Source organism: Macrobrachium rosenbergii, chromosome 3, assembly GCF_040412425.1.
Source record: "Macrobrachium rosenbergii isolate ZJJX-2024 chromosome 3, ASM4041242v1, whole genome shotgun sequence".
Lineage (NCBI taxonomy): Eukaryota > Metazoa > Arthropoda > Malacostraca > Decapoda > Palaemonidae > Macrobrachium > Macrobrachium rosenbergii.
Window position 1 is genome coordinate 23,291,361 of NC_089743.1, and position 23,482 is coordinate 23,314,842.

The 23,482-nt window shown below is 36.6% G+C and overlaps 1 protein-coding gene across 1 annotated transcript in view; it reads left to right on the forward strand.

Annotated features, from left to right (window-relative positions):
* The first annotated feature begins 1,654 nt into the window (after positions 1–1,654).
* LOC136850686 (uncharacterized) overlaps positions 1,655–23,482 on the forward strand; it is a 44,867-nt gene continuing 23,039 nt past the window's right edge. Inside the window, exons 1-3 of the mRNA XM_067124496.1 lie at positions 1,655–2,055; positions 2,203–2,351; positions 2,638–2,926. Of these exons, the coding sequence (XP_066980597.1) occupies positions 1,765–2,055; positions 2,203–2,351; positions 2,638–2,926 (729 nt within the window). The 5' untranslated portion in view covers positions 1,655–1,764. The remainder of the gene's footprint in view (positions 2,056–2,202; positions 2,352–2,637; positions 2,927–23,482) is intronic.

The window sequence follows — 23,482 nt, forward strand, 5'->3', positions numbered from 1 at the left end:
GGTAAAATTGGGGCATTAAATATTTTACAGAGAGGGGACTTCCCAGGATTGGCTGATGTGCTGGGTGAACTGGGTGCTACAGAGGTTGATTTAATGCAAACAGCAAAACCCTTCTTTCTTGCTCTATATGGACAGCAGTCAGGAAATTCTATGGAATCTGCCAGCTTTACACTAAACACCAAAAAAACAAAAAGCCCCAAATTGATGACCCTCCCTCCAACAACACCCAACCTGTTGCAGCATGTTCTCAGGGCTCATTTGCAAATGATGCTGTGGAAGGCAGTATACCACCAATCTCCGCCTGGTAAATAAGCTGATATCACAAAATCTGGATGCGAGATTGAAGATGGTATTCCTATTCCTGTGATTGCTAAGGGTGTACTCTGCCCCAGGCATAATAGGCGTAATCCGGTGTCAGTGTAAAATGCAAGAAAAGAGGTGCATCTCAGAGATATGTGGGTGCCACAAAGAACATCTTTCATGCACATCATACTGCAACTGCCATGGTGAAGATGGTTGTTGGAATCCATACACAAACCAACAATATGTTCAAGCTAAAGATAACAGGGATTATGATATGGATGATGATGAGGATCCTAATCAAGAGGATGAGGGTCAGGAGGATATAGAGGATGGTCTTCCTGATCCCTATGACAAATGGAAAGATACATATATCTAATTTAGTTATCATATAAAAGTAATTTTGTTATGTACATGGATGGGACAAAAGACAATGTTGCATATCTTCAAAATGTATAATTCTTTAATAACTGGATTTAACTATCCTTGCAAGTCTCACATGTAACTACCTAATGATATCTTTCAACAAAGTAAATATGAATAAAGTGAATCATAGATGTTAAGTGTCATTTTCATTTGTTGTACATCCAAGTCATATTTGGCTTTTACCGAGAATGAACTGTAAATGGAAGAACTGAAATGAATTATTATATGGCACCGTGATGTCAAAGGTCATGGACCCGAAAAACCGAAGACAGGAGAGTTTGGAAACAGGACGAAGATTAGAAGGGAAAATAGGGGAAAGGTATAGATTGAAAGAAAATATTAATTGGAAGAATAACATATTTAATTGAATCTGTACAAGAAACCCCATAATAAGAGCTATTACACATTCTATTAGAAACACAATAAAAGTTAAGTTTTCAAGCTGGTGCTTGGAGGCCATCTTGAATTATGCAAATTACGGCAGTTGCCCAAAGATGCCGTTTGGGCAACCAAGCTAAAATTGTTCTAAATCCACATCTAAATCCAAATTAGCAAAAAAACTTCATAGGAAACAACATTTCTAGGTTGACTATGGAACAGATAGGAATGTCAAATCGACTAGGTGTTCAACTCCCCTGCGTTACCTGCATGTTTGCAGTTCTCGTTTGAGATATTAGATGAGTAATTTTCAACTGGCGAAGAATTAAGATGGCAATGAAACAAAAATTATGGACATTTACCATTTCTGAAGTTTCTGTCACTTACTAAAACCGTTAAAACTACACGGAGAATATCCTTTCTGAACCTCTACATTTCATCATCAGTATCGTTCTAGTTGTTTCTATTATTATTGCGACTACAACTGTTACTTTTACTATATACTGCTGCTGCTGCTGCTATCATGGCAAAATAATTGCATGTAACTGTATCATCATTGGTATCATTTATATTATCTCAAGTAAATGTCTACAGGCTTACTTTCCAGGTTTGCCCTCACACTTTTTAGAATCAGATTTATCGTAACGTTTACAAATAAATATGACTTTCACAGTGCATTACAGCGAAACTCCTCACATGGACAACAGTAGACGTAAGCCACTGATACATCGTCATCCATTGCCAAAATCCGAAGTGCACCTCAGGACGAAATCCCTCGATGTCTGGAAAGAAGAACAAGCAAGGCGTAAAGGGGTGGTCAGGGAGGTCTGCGAGAGATTAGGTCTGTCCAGAAGCAAGGTACTCAGCCAACTGATGCAGTCACCAAAGCAAAGTTTCTTGCATTTTCTTGTGGATGATGCTAGAGGCGCTATCTACTGCTACATTCCAAAGGTTAGGAAAAAATAGTTTTGTGTTGAACTACTGTAAACCTTAGTGGAGTTATACACTGACAATACTTATAGCAGTAGTGATGATGATAACAACAGTGGAAACAATGACAATCGTAACCCACAATGATTTAATTGTGTTAATGACCAGGTGGCATGCACCAACTGGAAAAAGGTGTGGATGGTTCTGACGGGGCTCACTGGCGAGAGGAATTTGACAGCGATTCCACTGATGATTCCTCATGAAAATACGAGTAAAATGGAACTGACAAAGAATGCAACGGTAACTGTACATTTTTAGTAACTTAGAAAACAGTAGCGTCAAACTTCCTTAATAACATCGCTATAACGAATCTTATATTTCACATCAGTTTCATGTATCATAATTAATGATGACAACATCCACCATCGCCTTTATCTTACAGGTTAAACACTTGAAAAGGAAGCTCAGATCCTACAAAAAACTGATTATCGTCCGACATCCTTTCCATCGACTCTTATCGGCGTACAGAGACAAAATTCATTTTGCAGAGGGAAGACCCTATTTCCAAAAGAAGGTGCATTCTTACGTCGTCAGACGACGAAGTGGTGCCAACCTAACCGACATACAGTGGCCAGAGTTCGTCGATTTTCTCACCCTCGGCAAGGGCCAAAAGGCTGACGATCACTGGAACTCCTACATGTCTTTGTGTCACCCATGTGCCATCGACTATGACGTCATTGCCAAAATGGAAACCCTTCAGGAGGATTCTGACAGATTCTTGCGACTGATCGAAGCCCCGGAATATCTTCACTTTCCAAACACTTCCAGGACTTCCAGAAGAACAGACAGTGTCCTCTGGAGCGACTACCAGAGGCAATTAAGCTCTCATCAAGTGGGTGTTTTGTATAAGGCCTATAGGAAAGACTTTGAATTGTTTGGTTACAGTTAGAGAAGAAGTGTGCAAAATATTCTGGAAACTTAATCACTGTATTGGTTGTTTTCATATTAATTTTCCAAGTAAATTAGGATTAGACATAAAGACAAACAGTATATTACGGGCAAAACAAATAAATAAAAACATAAAAGTAAATCAGAATGGATTAAGCAAGCACCTTCCACAGTATAACTCTTCTAACCTTATGGCCGGTTATATCATGTAACATTGAGGTATATATGGTTCTACCAGAAAAGGGTGGCTCCAGAGAAAAAACAGAACCTGTAACTGCCAGATGCATACCGTACCAAATAATTTAGTACATGCACCCTTGGGGAGAAAACTTCTGCAACAATAATCGTTTCATAACCCAAATAGAAGGTAAATGAGTAATTCATTCAACTCCCTGCAAATACAACACCATCAACCCTTATCTGACATGAATTCCCACCCTTCCTGGGTATTATGGCCCTTCCTTTTTAGTACTCTTTTAATACATTTATCCGGTCACATTCCAAATTATTATAGTATATAATCTTTCAACACGACCAAATCATCTCATGACACTGGTTTATTGTCTCACCTACGCTAAACATTTTTTTAGTTTTTTATGTCGCCCGATTTCTCGCCTTTTTAATTCTTCTTATGTCACATATATTAAGAAACCGATTCATTTGGCGACCTTTGGCCAGGTTTGGCCCTGTTCTGGCTGGCGGGTTTGGTGACGATTTTAGAGGAGTCGTGTAGTGTTAAGAAAAAAAAATTTTTTTGGGACATTTTTTTTTTTTTTCTTTTTGGGTAAGGAGGTGTCAGGTTCGGTCGTTTCTTTGCGGGAACGAAGTTGTTAAGGTAGTTTCCTTGTTTCTCCTTCCCTTCGGTGTTTTCGTCAGATTGGCGAGTTTTCGTCTGTCACGGTGTGAGTGACAGCGGGAGTCAGGTTTTGGGTGGCAGACAGATCGGTTCTTGGCGACACTCAGCCAAGAAAGCAGCAGCAGCAGCACGTTGTTGATAGAGCAGCGGGAAGTCACTTTGTTTGGTAGCAGGGGTTATGGACCTGTTTACTTCGGCGGGAGGATGAGGTCCTCTACGTGTGTGATTTGATTTCTGGAGTAGCAGCGAGAGGATATTGCGACGGTGAAAGACTGTCTCGACAAGTCGGCGAGTTCATCTGTGCTGAGGATGCGGTCCTGTTTTGACAGCTAATTGCTGTGTTCGATGAATCACCGATTACGTCTTACGTTTATCGTGGTTGGCGATAAAAGACTGCCTCGATAATTCTTCGGAATTCGTCTGTTTTTGTTTTATGCTGCTTTGGTGATGTGTCACCGTTATTGTTATGCTGCCCATCTTTGAGTTATTTAATTTCATTGAACATGTTATGATTGTCTGTTCATTTCAATATTATTTAGTGGTGTAGAGCAAGTGTAGGGCTCTGGAAATTTGCTGTTTACGTTTTTGAGTTTGATGTTCTTTGATTTTTATGGCTACTGTTAAGCATTTATTTGCATCTATAAATGTTTATTGTTCCGACTACTGTATATTATTTAATGGTCATTTGTTTGTGCTTTTGTTATTTGTTAATGATCATTTATTTTCTTTTTGCCACCTAAAACCTGTGCTCAGTTGTAAATAATGTAAATTTGTATGTAATAAATTAGACTTAAGGTATTTTTGGCATTTATTTTCCCCCCTCCTCTGGCTTGACCCCGGTCCCTCCAGCCACTCCAGTCCCATATGAGTATCATCTTGTGTAATGTAACCTGTTAAACCAAAAATGGTTCATAACATTTTCTTTCGTTAGATTTCAACACACAATCACCAAAAGAATAATCTGCTTCTATTCTTCTACCATATACAGTATATTAGCATCATTGTTACATCTTTCAAGGTTTCCATGTACCCTCATGACCAGACTCTTGCACATGTTTACTCTTTGCTTTTTCCTCTTACAAACTTTCAAACTCACTCTCGTCGCTGCAGTTTCTCTTCACTATCCCAAGTCAGCGCTTTGTCATCTGCAAACATTAATTCCACACAAAATTCCTGATACTTTTCCTATTTGACAAGTGACACACCATAACCTTGTCTCACGCTGTTCACTCCCATACTTTTTGTTCTTGTTTTGATACGATGAATATTTTTTTTCTTGTTTTGATACAATGAATATTTAAGTACTCCCCTTAATGACATTTATGCTCAAAATATATGAATAATAAATTCTAAGCAATGAATGCATTACATTTATGTTTAGTTGTCCAATGTCAATACACTGCACTTGTCACAGTAAGAGAGAGAGAGATGACAGACTAACAGTCATCGGCAACCCTGAGCTCGCTGTACTATACTGATGATCATCATGACGTGTAATAGCAGAATTACCTTAGATACATACTGTGCATCCAGTTAGTTAAATGCTTCAAGGGTATTAGTAAATCAAGACGATGGATAATGAGCTAGCAGCAAAGTTATCAGTGTTACTCCTCCCAAATGCATTTTTGAGAATGTACAGTTTACTGGTCACATTAAGCAGATAGAGGTATTGTGGACACAACGATTTCTTGACTTCTGTCTCCCGATATTGCTGGACGCGCCTTCTAGGTTTTCAGTGGAAAGAGTGCCCGAAAAAAATAAACAAACCGAGAAGTTGAGAGGTCCAAGACATGGTTGACAATCTTTATTTGTATGGCAAACAGGCTTCACAGCATCATAAAATTCCAATAATGGAACATATAACAGGAATATATGTGCCCTACGAAATAAAAATCTACAACGTTCTGTCTGGTAAATTAAATAAACTACCAGGAAGCAAAAATACTGAACGCGACGAGAATACTCGTCGTTTTAATTAAAAGAAAATCCTCATGCCATCTTTTGAAATAGTGAATTTTCTAGGTAAGGAGGGCAAAATCCAAAATGGTGTACTGTAATATCCAAAAAGGACCTTACAGAATTAACATAAATCTATTTAAGGTATGAGTATTTTTAGAAACCCATCAGTGATGAAGGTGTACATTTTGATTCTAGTTCCTCACTGACATACACACACACGCACACACACTGAATGTACTCGTTTGTGCAAGTCTGCCTCTAGAATGCTAAACATTCTAAAGGTACAGTATACCACAGGTAAGTTTTGCGTTACAGCCTTAATGAAGAACACCTTTTCTTTCACTGATTATATTTCCTTTAGGTCTGATGCCATCTCTTTCAGCACTTTTACAATGAGTCAGTGAGGTCAATCTAGAAAGGCCATCAGAAGGATCTGTTTCTTTTAGACACATCTGGTTCTCCGAATAGAAGTGTCTTGATCCAAGGTACTGTACCTGAATAATGTCTTGAAGGTCCACTTCTGAGTAAGCCTACAAAAACTGAAGGGCTGGAGAATGGTCGCCAGTTTTGCAGCTAGCGCATACTCAATCCTTTAGGAGATTCACCACATTGCGTAATTTCTGTTCATTCAGGAAAGTATTCAAGAATCTTCAGACATTCAGTGACTTGCAAATCTGATATGCCTTTAGACATTAATTTCCTCACGTTATCGTTCAGTAAGAGAAAGAGCTGTAAAACGAAAAGAAACAGCAGATTATAAGTGCTAGTATTAGCAGACTAAAATTACCCGCAACAAGACAAACACTGATATATCAAATGTACATCACTGAGCCTGAACTGCCAGCGAAAGAAGCAATAATGAATAAACTGTCGATCTTAACTAAGTGACGGTCGTGGTTCTTGCAGATATGTGAAGTCTCATCCTAGCTTCCGTCAATATGTATGGAATAGGTTCCACTAATATGCTGAGCTTGCTGTCCAAGATTAGAGTTTTCATACGTTCAACAAATCATACAATTCCAAACATTTCTAATCTGGCGTCGTTTTCTAATCTTCGGGTGCCTACTTATCTCTACGGGAGCGGGTTTCCTTCGCTCATACATTATCTACGAAAAGCTACATAGGGAAAACAGTGGCGGCTCTATTTCAAAGGGATCATAAATAGACAAGAGAGAGTGCGAGAGGTTGGGTAAGGGTAAAACAAGTAAGGAAAACTCTTAAGCCAGTCAGCCAGAGGATGTCTCTCTCTCTCTCGATCTCGATTAATCTTTTATAAACCTATGGCCCTTAGTCAGGAGTAGCTACCAACAGATTTTGATTCTTTAAGGTAATTCTCGTATTTACTAACAAATATGTTATGGATGTCATTTCATACAATATATATATATATATATATATATATATATATATATATATATATATATATATATATATATATATATGTATGTATGTACACACACACACACACACACACATATATATATATATATATATATACACGTGCTCATGTGTTCATTATTTCTATCTTATTCACGATAAAGGCAGTGCCGTAGCTGCCATTACATCAGGGGGGAGGGCCTAGGTTGGGCCAAGATATTTTTTGGGGTGGGACAAAGAAAATTACACAAAACTAATGTACCACTTCTGTAATCAGTAAAATATGCTATTCACCAATGTATATATCCATGTGAATGAAGGAAAATAATAGTGTTAGTAATTAGTAAACCTATATTTGAAATGATAGAGCTCAATTTTCAATTAATTTTCAACTCTTACTATATGCAAATGTCTCAAATACTGTAAGGTTTAAAGTTTAGCTACAAAGGGAATTTCAACTGGGGGCCAGTGAGGGGGGGCAAGCATCTGACAGGGTGGGCCCGGACACCCCCATAGCGACGCCACTGGATAAAGGGGTAATTCGAAAGAAATGCTTCCAACTGACTCGCTGCTGGGTCGGGAAGTTGGATAAAATTCGCTGAGATGTGAGGCAGTAGCCTGTCCGGGAAAAACCTCAGGCAAGGGTCTACTTAGATTCCAATTTCTTTTATGACCTGTGTGGGTCAACTGGTAAAGCCATGGCCTCTCATTTGAAAGACAAGGGTTCGGTTCCAATGTGAGTTAGAAATATATATATATATATATATATATATATATATATATATATATATATATATATATATATATATATATATATATATATATATATATATATATGTGTGTGTGTGTGTGTGTGTGGATAGTTTTCCATAACAAAAGTTGGCTCCAGAGAAAAAATAAGAAAATGACTACTGCTACAAACAGGGCTTAATTACTGAATGGCAAATTAACCCATTATGTAGAAAACTGCTACGAAATCAGCCACAGCTAACACCTAAACAAGAAGGCTCATTATCAGAAGTGCATCGAACATCCTACACCTGCTAAGTTGTTCATCTCTATCTAGCTCACAATTTTGCACCTCCTGGATATTAAGTCTATTCCTATTTAACTTTTCTTCCACTCCATCCATTCAACACCTTCTGGGTTTCCTTTTCCTCCTTCTTCGTAACACTTATGAATTATAAGCTCTTTTCACCAACCTAAAACCACTCTCTCCATCTCTTGGCCATTGCCAGCCTTTCTACCATTTCTTCTCCATATCTAAATACTCCTTACTCTTCCGTTCCTCTTATATCGCATTTGTTAGGGAAATAACATATCTCGAGAGGTTCGATCTTCTTTTTTTCATTTGCGTTTAACATCCACACGTCCTTCCATAAAGATCTGGGTTATCGATCCTTTCATACAGGTTTGCCATGACTTTCGAAAACACCATCTTTCTAGGTCCCATTTATTTTCAAAACTTTACTCCTGCTCATATTTACTATCAACTTCCTCCCCTTGTAACGTCCAAATTCTCTCGCAAGATTTAGCAGTTTCTCTTCAGTATCCCAATTAGTATTGTATCATCTGTAAACAGCAGCCATATCATTATTTGATCAATCACTCATCTTAGTTGATTGGCCATGTCCAGAGGTCAATACTAACAATGTCTTTATACACTTACAGGGCACTATTATGCCACGGCATCTGATGGCATAAAGTTGGTTTAAACTCATCCAACCACCAACCCAACCATGACGCATTTTTGAATTTCACAACTTCGTAACTACATCAGATATCCTTGTCTAACCTCACGTATCAGTCCATCCATAAAGATATCAAATAGCAATGCAAGCCACAAACCTCTATTCAGCAAACAACTCGGTTATAACAGTTCCATTTCTCGGCAGTAGGCTGATAGTGGGTACTTCATTACTGTTTTGGACACAAGTCAACATCTCTGTAAAAAACGATGAATTCCATTTTATACAGCAATATGTTCACGCCTTGAAATCGAAATGAAATATTTCAAGCCATGAAAACTGACATGTATCCTTAGCTCTGCGTCACGAAAGAAATTTAAGAACTTAATAAGACAAGAGCTACTTCTGTTGCATGTGTAAATGAAATGTTTCAATAGCTGGGCAGAGAGGCGTCATTAATCAGCACACGTAGCTACTATCCTAAAGACAGCAAATGGGACCAATCAGGGGGCATTCTTCATCATTAACCTCTCACATCCTCGAGCCGCTCAAATTAAATTATGTATATATTTTTCTTTTTGTGGTTCACGATTCTTTTGACACTGAAGTGGCTGGAAAATTCCCAAGTGGTTTTTGTCTCGCAAACGCTCTATCTGGTGGCATGGAATGTCGAGAGAGAGAAAAAAAAGAGAATTCCAAAACAGGTATTTTTATCATTTTTCCAACCTTAAATATCAACATTTATCAACTGTGATAAAATGAGGACAAGATACTTACTGATCTTCCAATGATAAGAGGGACGAAATTTCTAGCTATTTTTCCGAAGTAAACAAAGAACGAAATAGTCTGTGTGGTGATTTTGATTTTCCTCTGACAGAAAAGCAGCATGCGACTTCCCTAACTTGAACGAAGTATGGAATTAGTAAACTTTATTTTATAAAAACGAGGAATGAAAGATAAAAGTCTATAGAAACGAAATCTCTCTCGTATTTTCACCGAATTTCCTTAATTTATACATAATTTCCACGACTAACGTTCACAGATTCAACTAAGAGATTAATTTCCAAGCAATACGTCCATCTGTTGTGTTTAATGTTATGTTCTTTTCCACCTCGTCTATACCACTTTTCCTGTAAACGCTATCATGCACAGGTTACTTAAAAAACACGTTACATGCTTCGCTAAATCCCCTCCCATTTTGTCATGCTTTTTCAACTTATCATATTTACAGCCCTGGACACGATTCTGATTTTTCTCTGGGCGAACTGACAAGTCTTGTCTGATATAACCAAATTCACAAAACCAGCATTCCATCTCATGCAAGACCTCTCCCATCTTTAGTCAGATTGTTTCGTCTTTAGCGTTCCCGGGTTCAACAAGAGGTTGGGGAAAATCGATTCTTCTGCTTTTCCTTGACATAGACTCTTACCTTAAACAAAGTCTTTCGCTTTATTTCAACTTTGTTATCAAGCAAAACTGCAATTTTGTCTTATTAATGCCTTTTTTGTTATAACGTCAAATAAAAATTTTGGGCAATTTTTAATAACACATAGACCAAAGTAACTGACACACTTCTCCCCTTTTATTGTCTTTTTGACCCCGGAAATTCCTCTTGTATTTTTCCTTTTTGTTCTATCTTTTCAATATTAACAACACTGAAACAAATAAAAAATGCGCCGAGGGTTCTTCGGCGCAATCGAGTTTTCTGTACAGCGTATAATGCTGTACGAAACTCTCAGCCACGGCCCATGAAACTCTTAGCCGCGCCCCATGAAACTTTCAGCCACGGCCCGGTGGTGGCTTATAGCGGTGTCAGAGGCACGATCAGGGCCAACTTTAACCTTAAATAAAATAAAAACTACTGAGACTAGTGAGCTGCAATTTGGTATGTTTGATAATTAGAGGGTGGATGCTCAACATATCAAATTGCAGCCCTCTAGCCTCAGTAGTATTTTAAGATCTGAGGGCGGACAGAAAAATTGTGGACGGACACACAGAGTCATCTCAATAGTTGCAAGCGCTATTCCAGATGGGTTTCCCATACTGGACGGCTATTGTGCCCAATTGCACACCTACTGAAGATTCTCAAATTGCAAACTATTCTTCACGTAATTACAGCCATATTTTGATTTCGGTTTAAACTCTGTTTTTCTGCCTCTTATATTTTCTGCTGATTTTCTGCTTCATCTGTTCTCTTTCCTTAACTTCACTGATCATTAAGGACTTGTGAAATGTAGTGAACAATGACGTACATTTTTCCCAGGTGGCCATTTTATAAAATAACCATTTGGAAAGTAACGGAAGGATATAAAACTTGATCGCTGAATATGATTAATCTTGAACTAATTTTAAGTTTTGTGCTGTAATCTAAATACAATTTCAAGGTCAATTTTATACCTTTACTAAAAATGGTGCTTTTCAATTTATAAAATTAATAATATTTAATCCTCTAAAGTCTTCATTATACGAAGTCGATCTTTTCGCATTTACATCATAAATTACAATCAAAACCGGAATCGGAAGCACATACTGAATAAGTTATCAGTTTCAGAAATGAGCCATTTTGCACAAAGAATAGTAGGGCTGACACATATGTAAAAAGGCAGGTTTAGCATTACTTCAGATTAGAATGAAATTGGCCTGCCTGGGGAGAAAGGATCAAAGCCGCACACTTCTGATATTTAGGAACTCCTGAAGAATATAAACAGGTGGTGGCAGGAGGAGACGAGATAGGACGTCTCAATCTGTGATAAGAGAGGGGTGATAAATGGTGCACAATGAACAGGAATGAAATCACTGGAGATTTGTAGATTTACTGAGGACCTGACAAACAACAATCTATTAGCACACTTATATATCACCATGGCTTTTATTTGAGTCAGAGATTATGTGAACCGGGCAGTTACAAAGACTGAATTTCTCTAACTGATGGAAAAGAGGCTTTCTGGCTAAGAGCATGCAAGGACAAAACAAAATGCATATTTTGAGGGACAGGATTAAAGAGCTCAGAAAATCTGACGGTGCAAATAGACTCTAGAATGATATATCATATTTTCAAATATCCTCGCCGAGTGGTAGCTTTCTCTCTTACAGTGCTTTTCAAAATGAGCGACTAAAACTGATCTGGAAAAACGTGAAACTGTAATACAGCGGAAGGAACGAGCGAAGACCTTACGCATGTCTAGTTCAAAATAAAACGACTAAGAAAGCTAATAAAGTTTTAAGAGAAGATATATGAGAATTATGTAGACGTTATATAACTCACGTGTATAAGATGTTTTAAACAACATAAGTCTAACCATATCTCAGCAAAGTAGTAATTGCTATAGTTTATATGTAATTTCTTATTGCGCAGTCCGGTGTGATATAAGAAATTTGAAGATTTGTGTTATATATTAATATTAATTACTATGTTTCATATAGGAAACCACATACACACAAAAACGCACACATACATAAGCATACAATTTATATATGCAAACATTAATCTACAAATGTCGTTTAATATCCAGTTCGCTCCACCTCGGAAATAATACCGAAGAGGTCTAGAGCGCCCACTGAACGTCGTTGGCGCACGCTGTTCGCCAGTTCGATCCTGTCAGGTGACGAACTACAATACTTATCAGTTATAATTCTCCTTCGGCATTACTTCCGAGGTAGAGCGAACTGGATATTAAAAGATATTTGTAGCTTAATGTTTGTGTGTGTGCATATACACATATATATATATATATATATGTATGTATGTTATATTATATACACACACACACACACACACACATATATATATATATATATATATATATATATATATATATATATATATATATATATATATATATATATATATATATATGTATATATATATATATATATATATATATATATATATATATATATATATATACGTGTATTTGTTTGTGTAAATTTAAAATCTCATTTGATCGCTAATACCTTTGGTCGTTCATATTCACCCAGAATATTCAGAATTCGTTCTGACTTTTTTTTATGTAAGAAACTAATAGTAAGCTAAAGTACCGTCATGTCCCATCGTTAATCTTAAACCACAAAAAAACACCTCTTTGAATCGAACATCCCCATGGTCACCATGAAACAAACACGTATCCCCAGCCCCAAAAAATGAAAGGTTAATTGTAGGTTTTTAACGTTTTCGCTTCTTGTACATATAAACACTCTGAAATATACAAACTCATTCGTGCTTTTCCTCGATCTGGAAAAATCATTCCAACATCAGTGTTCATATTCTTCGGCCATTGTCATTTTAAGATTCTATATTCGTGAAGCGTTATGATAACTGGATAATCAGCGGAACTCCAACATTTAGTAAATGCTTTATTGGCCTTTTCCTTAATGATCGTATGAGTGATTTACGTTGCATGATTTGTTAGCAAAAGGGAAAAAAATCTCTGCAGTATTTACGGGTTTTTATAAGCGATTAAATGTTCCTATTTTTCGGTTATTGCTAGTTATTAATGATGTTATTGACAGATCCCATTATTCATTTATAGTCAAGAACGTCAGTTTGTGATGCTAACAGGCAGCCTAGTTTTTAGAACCCGTAATTAATCAAAGCAGTGCTCCGGTGCGTGTCCTACCTCCCACAATGATCTTTATTTATGTTTTCCTCTTTTTTTAACTGAATACTTTTGTTTGTGGCAACCGGTGAACTCTATTATATCAATATATCTTATGCGAGTCTGCCTGCTGCCTGACAAATATTTTTCTCTGCTTACGTTAAAATCGACCATAGACGCACAGAGGGGATCTGTGCTAGGTGTTTGCGAGAGTGTGTGAGCGTTTAAACGCGTGTTCACAAAACAAAGAAGTGATAATTCCTTCTGGCCCATTCGCCGTCAAGCCATACATTAAAAAAGGCTTCATGGATCATTTTCGTTCGTAATGATCTTATCTTTGAGTTTAGCTTATGACTAGGTATTACGAAAACTGAAAGTACTAATAAGCAAATATACCCCGTAGGGGGTTAGTGCCGTCAGTGCACCTCATGCGGTGCACTGTAGGCATTACTTAAGGTTCTTTGCAGCGTGCCTTCGGTCCCTAGCCGCAACCTCTTTCGTTTCTTTTACTGTACCTCCTTTCATAATATCATTCTTCCATCTAACTTTCCACGCTCTCCTAACAATTGATTCATTATGCAACTGAGAGGTTTTCCTCTTGTTACACTTCTCAGTTTCCGTTTCAGCGCTGAATAACCTCATAGGTTCCAGTGCTTGGCCTTTGGCCTAAATTCTATATTTAATTCAACTCAATAAGCAAATAGGAGGTTTCATTCTAAACACTAAAAAATATTAGACGTACCAAGATAACCTAATACGGGTAGAAAGTGTATTAATATATATCAATAAACAACTAAAAGTCATCACGACTTATAGAAATGTACTGCATCAAGGACAAAGGTCTTCAATGTCATAAAAAACAGAACAATCTCTGGACGTATGCTGCTAAGTTACTACTCTGTAAACAGTACCATACCTAAGATTTCTTTGCAAGTTAACATAATATAGGCTATTGTATTTCCATTATCAATCCAAGTATGGTAGCATTTAGGAATAATACTTTTTTATCAATTCGTAAATGTTCTAATAATGCAAACACAACTGGACAAATTTTAAAGTACCCTAATATTAAGTTTCCTTACTGGAAAGTGGATTATTTTTCTATGCTAGTGAAACTCATCAGTTATAGCTCTTCTTAAAAATCAAAGCTGAGTTTGAGAAATATTGCCCTATTCAAATTCAATAAAAAAACATGTTGAGTATTGGGCGCTCATGAATATTCCAGGGTATATTAATAGTTGTATACAAGTGATTCTTCCTATTTAGTAATCGTTCGCCGTGACAAATCAAGTATCTGAAAACCAAGAACAAAAAAAACCCGTATTTAAAGACTGCAGTCCTAGTAACCTATTTTATCCGCGTATGCGTAAAATATTTACACACATCCTCCCATGGATACATGCGATAATTGTTTCTCTTCGGAATAAAAATTTGAACTCATAAAATGGAGGAAAGGAAAAGGTGGATATTTAATCATTCGGCTAATATGTTGCACTTCTCAGTTAAAGGGTATTCTAGGTATTTTACTCCTTTCGTTTCAAGACTTCGAAGTCTCTCTCTCTCTCTCGTCTGAGGACCAGCCTAAAATTCACACATACCGTGCCCTGCAATATCGAGCTAGATTACCAATGAAACAAACAAAGATCGCCCCTGCACTGCAACTCTTCGGCTGTCATTGCGTGTCATTGCATTTCTGAACAGAAGAATTGCAGGTTTGCTAAGCTTGACTTAAAAGGTTTCCTGGAAATACTGATATGAATAATATTGCATGATTACTGTAAGCCAATAAAAGACAATATAGATTTCTCTTCTTATAGGTTCTTCAAGACGAAAATTATACCTTGGAGCCCTTGATCGCTGACCTGACCTCTACAAAATCCAAGACCAAATACATTATGAAGTTACCATTTGCATATTTGCTCGGCCCCTAATTGCAGTGCGATCCCCTTAAAGCCTCTTATATTTCGATCGTTCTTATCAGAATTTGCATGGTATAGCACACAATGATTTTATCAAAACTACAGCTATCGAAAGAAATCTACAATAATATCCAAGTCACTTCACAGAGAAATAAAGTACAAAACTACATTACCCACACAAATTTTATAAGGAAATATTTGGTCCCAAACATCGGAATACTCACTGACAATACCTACCTTCGAAAAGGAATGAGAATGGTAAATGGTGCTCTGCAAAATTATTCAAAATATCAATTCTGACTGAACTTTTGCTTTTCTGATTCAAATTCTTCAACGTGAACGAATTGCCATTTGCCATGCAGAGCTTTCGCTTTTCTTGACTGAAATTCCGCCAGTCTGCGTCAAGCAGACGAAACAATGGAATGTCAAAAGAGATTTTCCTCACTGTGAAGGAAAAGCAGTGAACACTGTCCTTAGCAATGCAAAATATAAAAACGCTCATAAAAAATTTCTACAAAAGTAATGTAGAATTTCATGTTTATTAGAATTCTAGGCTAGCTTTTTAAAGACCATAATGTTTGTTTATATATATAATATATATATATATATATATATATATATATATATATATATATATATAAACACTACACAAATATGGTGCTTGGACCGTTCGTTACTGGACTGTTCGTCCCCGGACACTTCGTTACCGGACATTTTGCTACAGGACAGTTCGTTACTAGGACCATGACTAGGACCCTTCGCTACCAGGCCATTACGCTACCAAGAGCTTTTTTTTTTTTAGATTTGTTGTGAGCTCATATTTTTTTAATTAGATAAATGTGATAATAATAATAATAATAATAATAATAATAATAATAATAATAATAATAATAATAATAGTTTGTCATTTTTGTTATATATAATACAATAGTAATACTATATATTTATTATAAAATTGAAATATTAAAAATATTTACTGTACTAGTTTGGTCATATATTAGTTTAGTCATGTATTATAAAATAAAAAGAAAGTTTTTATTAATATAGCTTCAAATTATGAGCAATAGCTCGAAGAAAATCCATTTTACATTCAGGGTTGTAGCGACTATAATAACATTAAGAACCCTCTGCTCAGAGTTCTTATACTTTCTTTTCTTTGAAGGTAGATTGCCGCAATTTACTTGTATGATTTTTGTTTTCGTTAGTCCTTCGTTTTTCAAGGCATCAATCAATTTCCATATATTTGGATGTGAGCTTGTAACTGAAATTCTAAGAGAGCTATGAAAACCCTCTAAGTTGTTATTTGTCCTGGGCATTTCATTGACTGTCCTCTGATATACATTCCACACCTGTATAGGAAACAGGGGTTCTAGTCGTCTTCTCCTTGATCCCCGGACTCGTTCACCACCAATGTAATTTGTAGAAAAGTACGAAACTATTTCTTCTGGAATTTCATTATCATCGATCAACTCCTCAAACCCTGAAAGAACGCCATTTGGCGGTAAAAATGCCAGTGCTGGGAAACAGCGCACTTTTAAACTAAATTCGTCGTCTTGATGATATCGTTCCTTGTACCCTGCTTGAACTGTATGTTTGTAAACATTCTGAGATAAATGAAATAAACAACAGCTAACTTCTGTTTCTTGAAAAACAGCCTTCAGTGAATTAATGACAGCCTTTTCAAAATCAACCACAATGCGATCTGGCTCATGATTTTGTACGAGGTCTTTAATTACAGAAAAAGGCGCTTGTAAGTGGCTTCGGTTTTATCAGGTAGTAGTGCAAAAAGTCGGGGAATACTTATGTCTTTAGTTTGTATATGCAACGTATATAACTGATAGTATATAATTGGACAACATTTGAATGGTCCATCACCTGCCCATACTTTAAACTTTTTCAGATCACTTAATCCATCTGCAGATGCAAATACCAAAATCCTTTCGCGATCGTCTTCGCCACTGTCGTATTGCAGAAATAATGACCCAGTACTCAGTTTGGCGTAGTCTTCGGGAATCAGATAACCATGCCTTACTTGTGGAATTGGAGGAGATTTATTTTCCTTTTGCCTCCATCGGCGTATATTACGACTTATATTTGATGGACAAGGAAGTTCAGCTATGGCACATTCATGTAAATTCTTTAATTCAGTAGCAATCAAAGTACGTGAAGAGTCCTGGGTTCCAAGAGCTTTATCTTTGATTTGATTGCTTGCACATTTTGCACTTACAGAAGAAGCCGTGGTAGTATGATTGTGTTAACCGACTTCCTTTATTATTACATAATTATCCTCATCAACGTTTGTGTGCACTCTTGCTTTACACGTCCGATTTTCACACATCCAATATTGTTTTGTCCCATCACTATTTTCCTTTTGCTTACAGTAGGCTATATGTAATTCAAATCATCCACCAACTTGATTTGTTTTCTTCTGGATTCAATCGTCCTGGGCATCTTGACTAAGGGTTTTTAAAAAAGAGATACTTAGCAAATGAAATACGTTGGTTTAGTTACAGTAACAAAGTAAAATGTATAATAGTATCCAGTATTTAAGTAACAAGGTAAGATGTATAATAGTAATTATGTTAACAACTATTCAGTATTTCAAGTTAGGAACTACATTAACAAGGTGATCAACATTTAATTACAAAAATAATAGTAGACAAAACTTTGACCTTTCGGTAGCGTAATGGCCTGGTAGCGAAGGGTCGTAGTAACGAACTGTCCTGTAGCGTAATGTCCGGTAACGAAATGTCCGGTACAAACGGTCCAGTAACGAACGGTCGGACACCCACAAATATATGCTTTAGCGTTACCGATATATATATATATATATATATATATATATATATATATATATATATATATATATATATATATATATATCGTATAAAGTTAAAGCATATATTTGTGTAGTATTAACCCCTAAAGAAAGTTATATTATCATTGCCTGACAAAATACGGCAAAGACTTGAATAGTAAATCATAGTGTTCCATTTAGCTTATGTGAAAACAATAAAATTTAACTTACTGTAACAAAACATTGTTCTTTCTACTCACCAGAAAAATAAAAATCAGATCTCAGATATATACATATATATATATATATATATATATATATATATATATATATATATATATATATTTATATATATATATATATATATATATATATATATATATATATATATATATAATTTTTCATACAAACATTATGGTCTTTAAAAAGCTAGCCTAGAATTCTAATAAACATGAAATTCCACATTACTTTTGTAGAAATTTTTTATAAGCGTTTTCATATTTTGCATTGCTAAGGACAGAGCTCACTGCTTTTCCTTCCCAGTGAGGAAAATCTCTCTTGACACTCCATTGTTACGTCTGCTTGACGCAGACATGCGGAATCTCATTCAAGAAAAGCGAAAGCTCTGCATGCGAACTCGCATGTAAAACTGAACTTAGTGCGCTCATTATCGTCATAAATTTCGACGCTGGAGGGCGAAGTTTCATTCGAATCTCCCATTGCGTACAAAAACGACACAATAGATCTCCTACAGCATTTTCTTCGCCCAAACGAATGGGACTGAATTCGTGTTTGAAGGCAATCAGTAGGGGTGCAAAAACAAAAGCAATCACGAAAAGGCAATGGTTTTATCTGTCTATCTGAGGAGAAACAATAAAAAAGACAACCACACAGAATTCTGATCTGCTTGCCAGACACAGGGCGTTTTTCATCAGTGAAGGAAATGAAAATCATTTTTATTAGCTGAAATTAAAGCCTTCTGAAGAATACGACAGATGGCAAAGAAATATTGCGAAAGATGATGTTTATTAACGAAAGTTTTCATATATTGTCTTTCAGAATAAAATTTGAGCTAAGTGAATGCACGATAGGACAATGACAGTTCAAGACTCGAATATTTTTAGTTACTGTCTCGGGTGACCTGACCTGTACCAGAAAATCAGAGAACAGAGGCTCTTCGTGTATCTCTGGACAGAGTATTTAAGTAGCAACCAACGGTACCTAGCATGATTTATTACTGCAGCAGCTCTGTGGAAATTTTGCCACGTTGTGAAATCGCTTCTAGTTTTACTAACAAATCGACTTTGTTGGTCAGAACGCAGTAATAAGTAAAACAGAAACGGCAATATCGACTACAGATATTTCAGAGAACGAAAGTCACCACTGTGGGAAAGGAGTGTGTAATTACAAACAAATGGACTTTTTTTTTGGTTTTTTCTTCATTAAAACTGACCTTTCCGCGCGATGTCACAGGGTACTCTTCTTTTTTGTGTAGCTCAAAGGAATTCCTGTTTAGTTGTTCGATGTGCTTGTTCATCAAATTTACTTTTATTTGTGGTGCAAATTAGTAGCATTATTATATTATTATTATTATAGCTGTTATCAGTCTAACTGCATTATTACTATCGTCATTCCTTTTCCAGTACTTTCATCACTATCAGTACTGTTACGGGAACATCATAGTTATCGTTATTATTACCAATATTCTCACTACCGAGAGTAGTAGAATTAACTTCATTTTATAGTCATTCTCAGACTATCCCTGTCATTACTGTAACTGGAAGATAAAACTTGTCAGTTTCATCCACAATTAATGGGGCACGCGCAAAAGGCATTCACAAATTGTAATTATCTTATGGTAAAAAAAAAAAAAAATCTTTTCCTGTCCAAACGAAACCTCTCTCCTTTCGTGTTCCGGATAATCTTTAAATTTTGGACGATTCTTCAAAACCCGGACAAGAGCGGGGGCATTTGTGTCTGAAGACAACCAACTTGAAATGTTTGAACCGCAGGTTTTAAAGAGGCTTCAGTCTTACTTACTGCAATTACGTAAACTGCATATATGTAAGTATGACTGTATGTATGTGTGTTACTGTACCATAAACTTGTGATGCTAGTTTAAATATATCTATTTAAACTAGCATCATAAGCTTGTGGTACAGTAACACACGAAAATAAAGTGTTTACACATAGGATAAAAACATGTAAACACTTTATTTTTTTGTAGTGTGTTGGTTTAAATATTATTTATTTTGGTTTGAATATTATTTATTTTATCAATTTACGTTAGCATAACACATTTCCAGACGTAAATGCATGAACTGATAAAACTAAAGAGATATCTTGAAAATATATTTTTCACTAATATTTTCGTAGTCTCGTTAACTCTTGAACAGCATATCCAGCCCAATAATGGCATTGCAAATCATGCCCCGTGGTTCTTTGTCAGGAAAAAAGTGGCATTATTTATTTTTATTCGACCCCTTTGAATGATAGTCCATGAAACCAATACACAGTAAATAAGCAGAAGAAAAAATAAAAGAAAACTAAAATGTATCTTTCTGGAAGTCTTATTACTTTGCTACGTAGTATGCTATTGATTTCGTTGGCATTATTATTATTATTATTATTATTATTATTATTATTATTATTATTATTATTATTATTATTATTATTATTATTATTCATAGAACAAAATGGCCATCTGGTGGCCGTTGAGTTTGTATTGTATTTTCTCGATCTCTCGAATGAATTTCTTTGTAACGGCAAGTAAATCATACAGCGGCTGTCCACAGTTCATTTGTTCCTTGACGTTTCAGTAGGGCTTTCTATCATCTTCCGTAAGGCGAACGAAGCTAGGGGTACAACTATGCCCTATTTATACCTGAAAGCGTGCTAAAAGGAACTTTTGGCGATTTTGGATTGCATGTCAAAGATGGGGAGCTGCTCCTATTGGCTGAGAGCGGAATGACTCATCCGGGATAATCTGGCTAATCTGGTTGACTGACATAGGCACTGATTGGCTGGTGCCAGGTCCAGGAAGTTCTGGTCATAGGAGGTGGTGTCTGAAGTAGCAGGCAGCTGAATTGTTATTCCAGGGACGCGTCTTGCCGTTCTCCTGACGATGATAGGGAGAGGAAGGGTCTCCTGGGTGATGTTCAGCAACTGTTCCCATCAGAGAATGGCAAGGGACCCCTGATAACAGAGGCAGCGATGGTCATTGTTGCTGTTCAGAATTTTTTCGCTACTTACGATCTGCTGGCATTGGGAGCCACTGCCGTGCTCTCTCATGTAGTGCTAGTATACCACCCATTCGTGTACATGAACGGCGGTCCTCTTGGAGAATTGAGCTGTAGTCATACCAATGTACGAATGGTAGCATCCATTCTCTGGGCACGATATTTGGTAAACCACTCCTCTCCTCTTCATGCAATCATCGCTAGTAACGGGGTTGTTCCTCATGAGATACTGGGCAGTCTTACGATTCTTGTAGTAGATCGTAAGGCCGACTTTTTTTTTCTGCATAGTGAGTTTTATTTAGACGCCAATGATGTTCTTCAGGGCTGCCTTGTCGTTCTTATACCATTAGAAAAATCTAATGGTCCTCCCACTCTCGTGGGTTTGGGGGATATGTTCGAGCTAATCGGAGGTGGTAATGTAAGAAGAACAGTTTGAGAGGGCAAACGTAGGCAGTCATGATCGAGGATTTAAATTTTTCTGGGCATTCACTGTTACAGTTGAGGCAGAGCCTGATGTCAGTTGGCTTACAGTGGATCTGCATGTGAAAACCTTGAGGAATGCTGGCGACACAGACGTCCAAAAAGTGAATGGTGCCTTCCACACTTTTCTCCTATTTGAAATGGAGTACCAATTCCTCTCCTTAAAGGTGTGCCTGGGTGTCTCCAGTTCATCTTCATCGGTGATGTAGATGAAAGTGTCACTCGAGTACCGAACATATGCAGCTGGTCTGGGGATCTTACTGAAGACACACTGCTTGACAACCCCCACATAAAAGCTGGTGAACCACACACCAAGAGGAGAAGCCATGGCTACTCCGTCGATCCACGCCCACATTTGTCCTCGTTGATCAATGAATGGGGCCCTCCTTAGAGCAGATCATGAGCAGGTGCCATAATGGTGCCTCTGGAACATTCAATGTTGGGGAAGAATCGTCTCTGTAGGCCCTGTCAAGGATCATCTGTATTGTTTCATCTACGTTCTACGGGTACGTAGGTGAAAAGGCGCTCCATATCCAACAATGTGATGAAGCCCTGGAATGGTGCAGTCTATAGCATAGGCTACCCCTCGCTTCATTCACTTTTGGAAAAATGGTAGAAAGCCCTACCAAAACGTCAAGGAATAAATGAACTTTGGATAACTGCTGTAATTTACCTGCTGCTACAAGGAAACTCATTCAAGAGACTGAGAAACTACAATACAAACTCAACAGCATCCAGACCACCATTCTGTTCCATGAAGTTTGTTAAAGGGAAGATCTTCTTTCTAGAAGTTATTATTATTATTATTATTATTATTATTATTATTATTATTATTATTATTATTATTATTATTACTCCCCTTTTTCCGTGACTGCCATAAAACTCTGCAGTTTTGAGTTTGGCAGTCACTTCCCTCCCAATTCTTGTCTTTACTTGACCTAAATGTCAAGATAACAGGTCAATAATCTCATTTATCAAAATATTAGAAATGTTTCCTCTAGCTTTCAGAAACTATGGCAGTTAGATGTCTATGGTCTTTAGAATTTGTCATTATGCATCATATGTATTGTTCCAGGTATCATTAATCTTTACTGATATTTCAAGGCCCCAGGTCTACTCAATGGTTGACATTTTATTTTTCTCTGATTTTCATGAATCTCAGTAGGCAGGTGCCTGGAGTGTGAGATATTTTTTGGTCAGCATTTTGCATTACTCAGATCTGAATAAAACTAGATGCCTCAGGTGTTAATGACTATTTTTTAGAATAAGTATGAAGTATTTTCAGGTCGACTTAAATGTCAAATTTCAGACAATTTTTCTGTAGTCCTCATAAATTATGATACTTGAAGATCTCTCGTCTTCAGAATCTTTGTTACTTTTTATCATCATTATCATTGTTTCGACAAACAAAATGCATAAAAGAATCTAAACTTATAAATTTTTCAGTAAGTCAGTATGTTGAAATGATTACGCACCCTAGATAGAAAAACATGGTATTTACTGGCATTATGGAATATTTGTATCCATTTGGAATCGCTGTAGAAAAATAATATAAATTATTTAGGCATAATTTGTTTTGACTAAATAGTA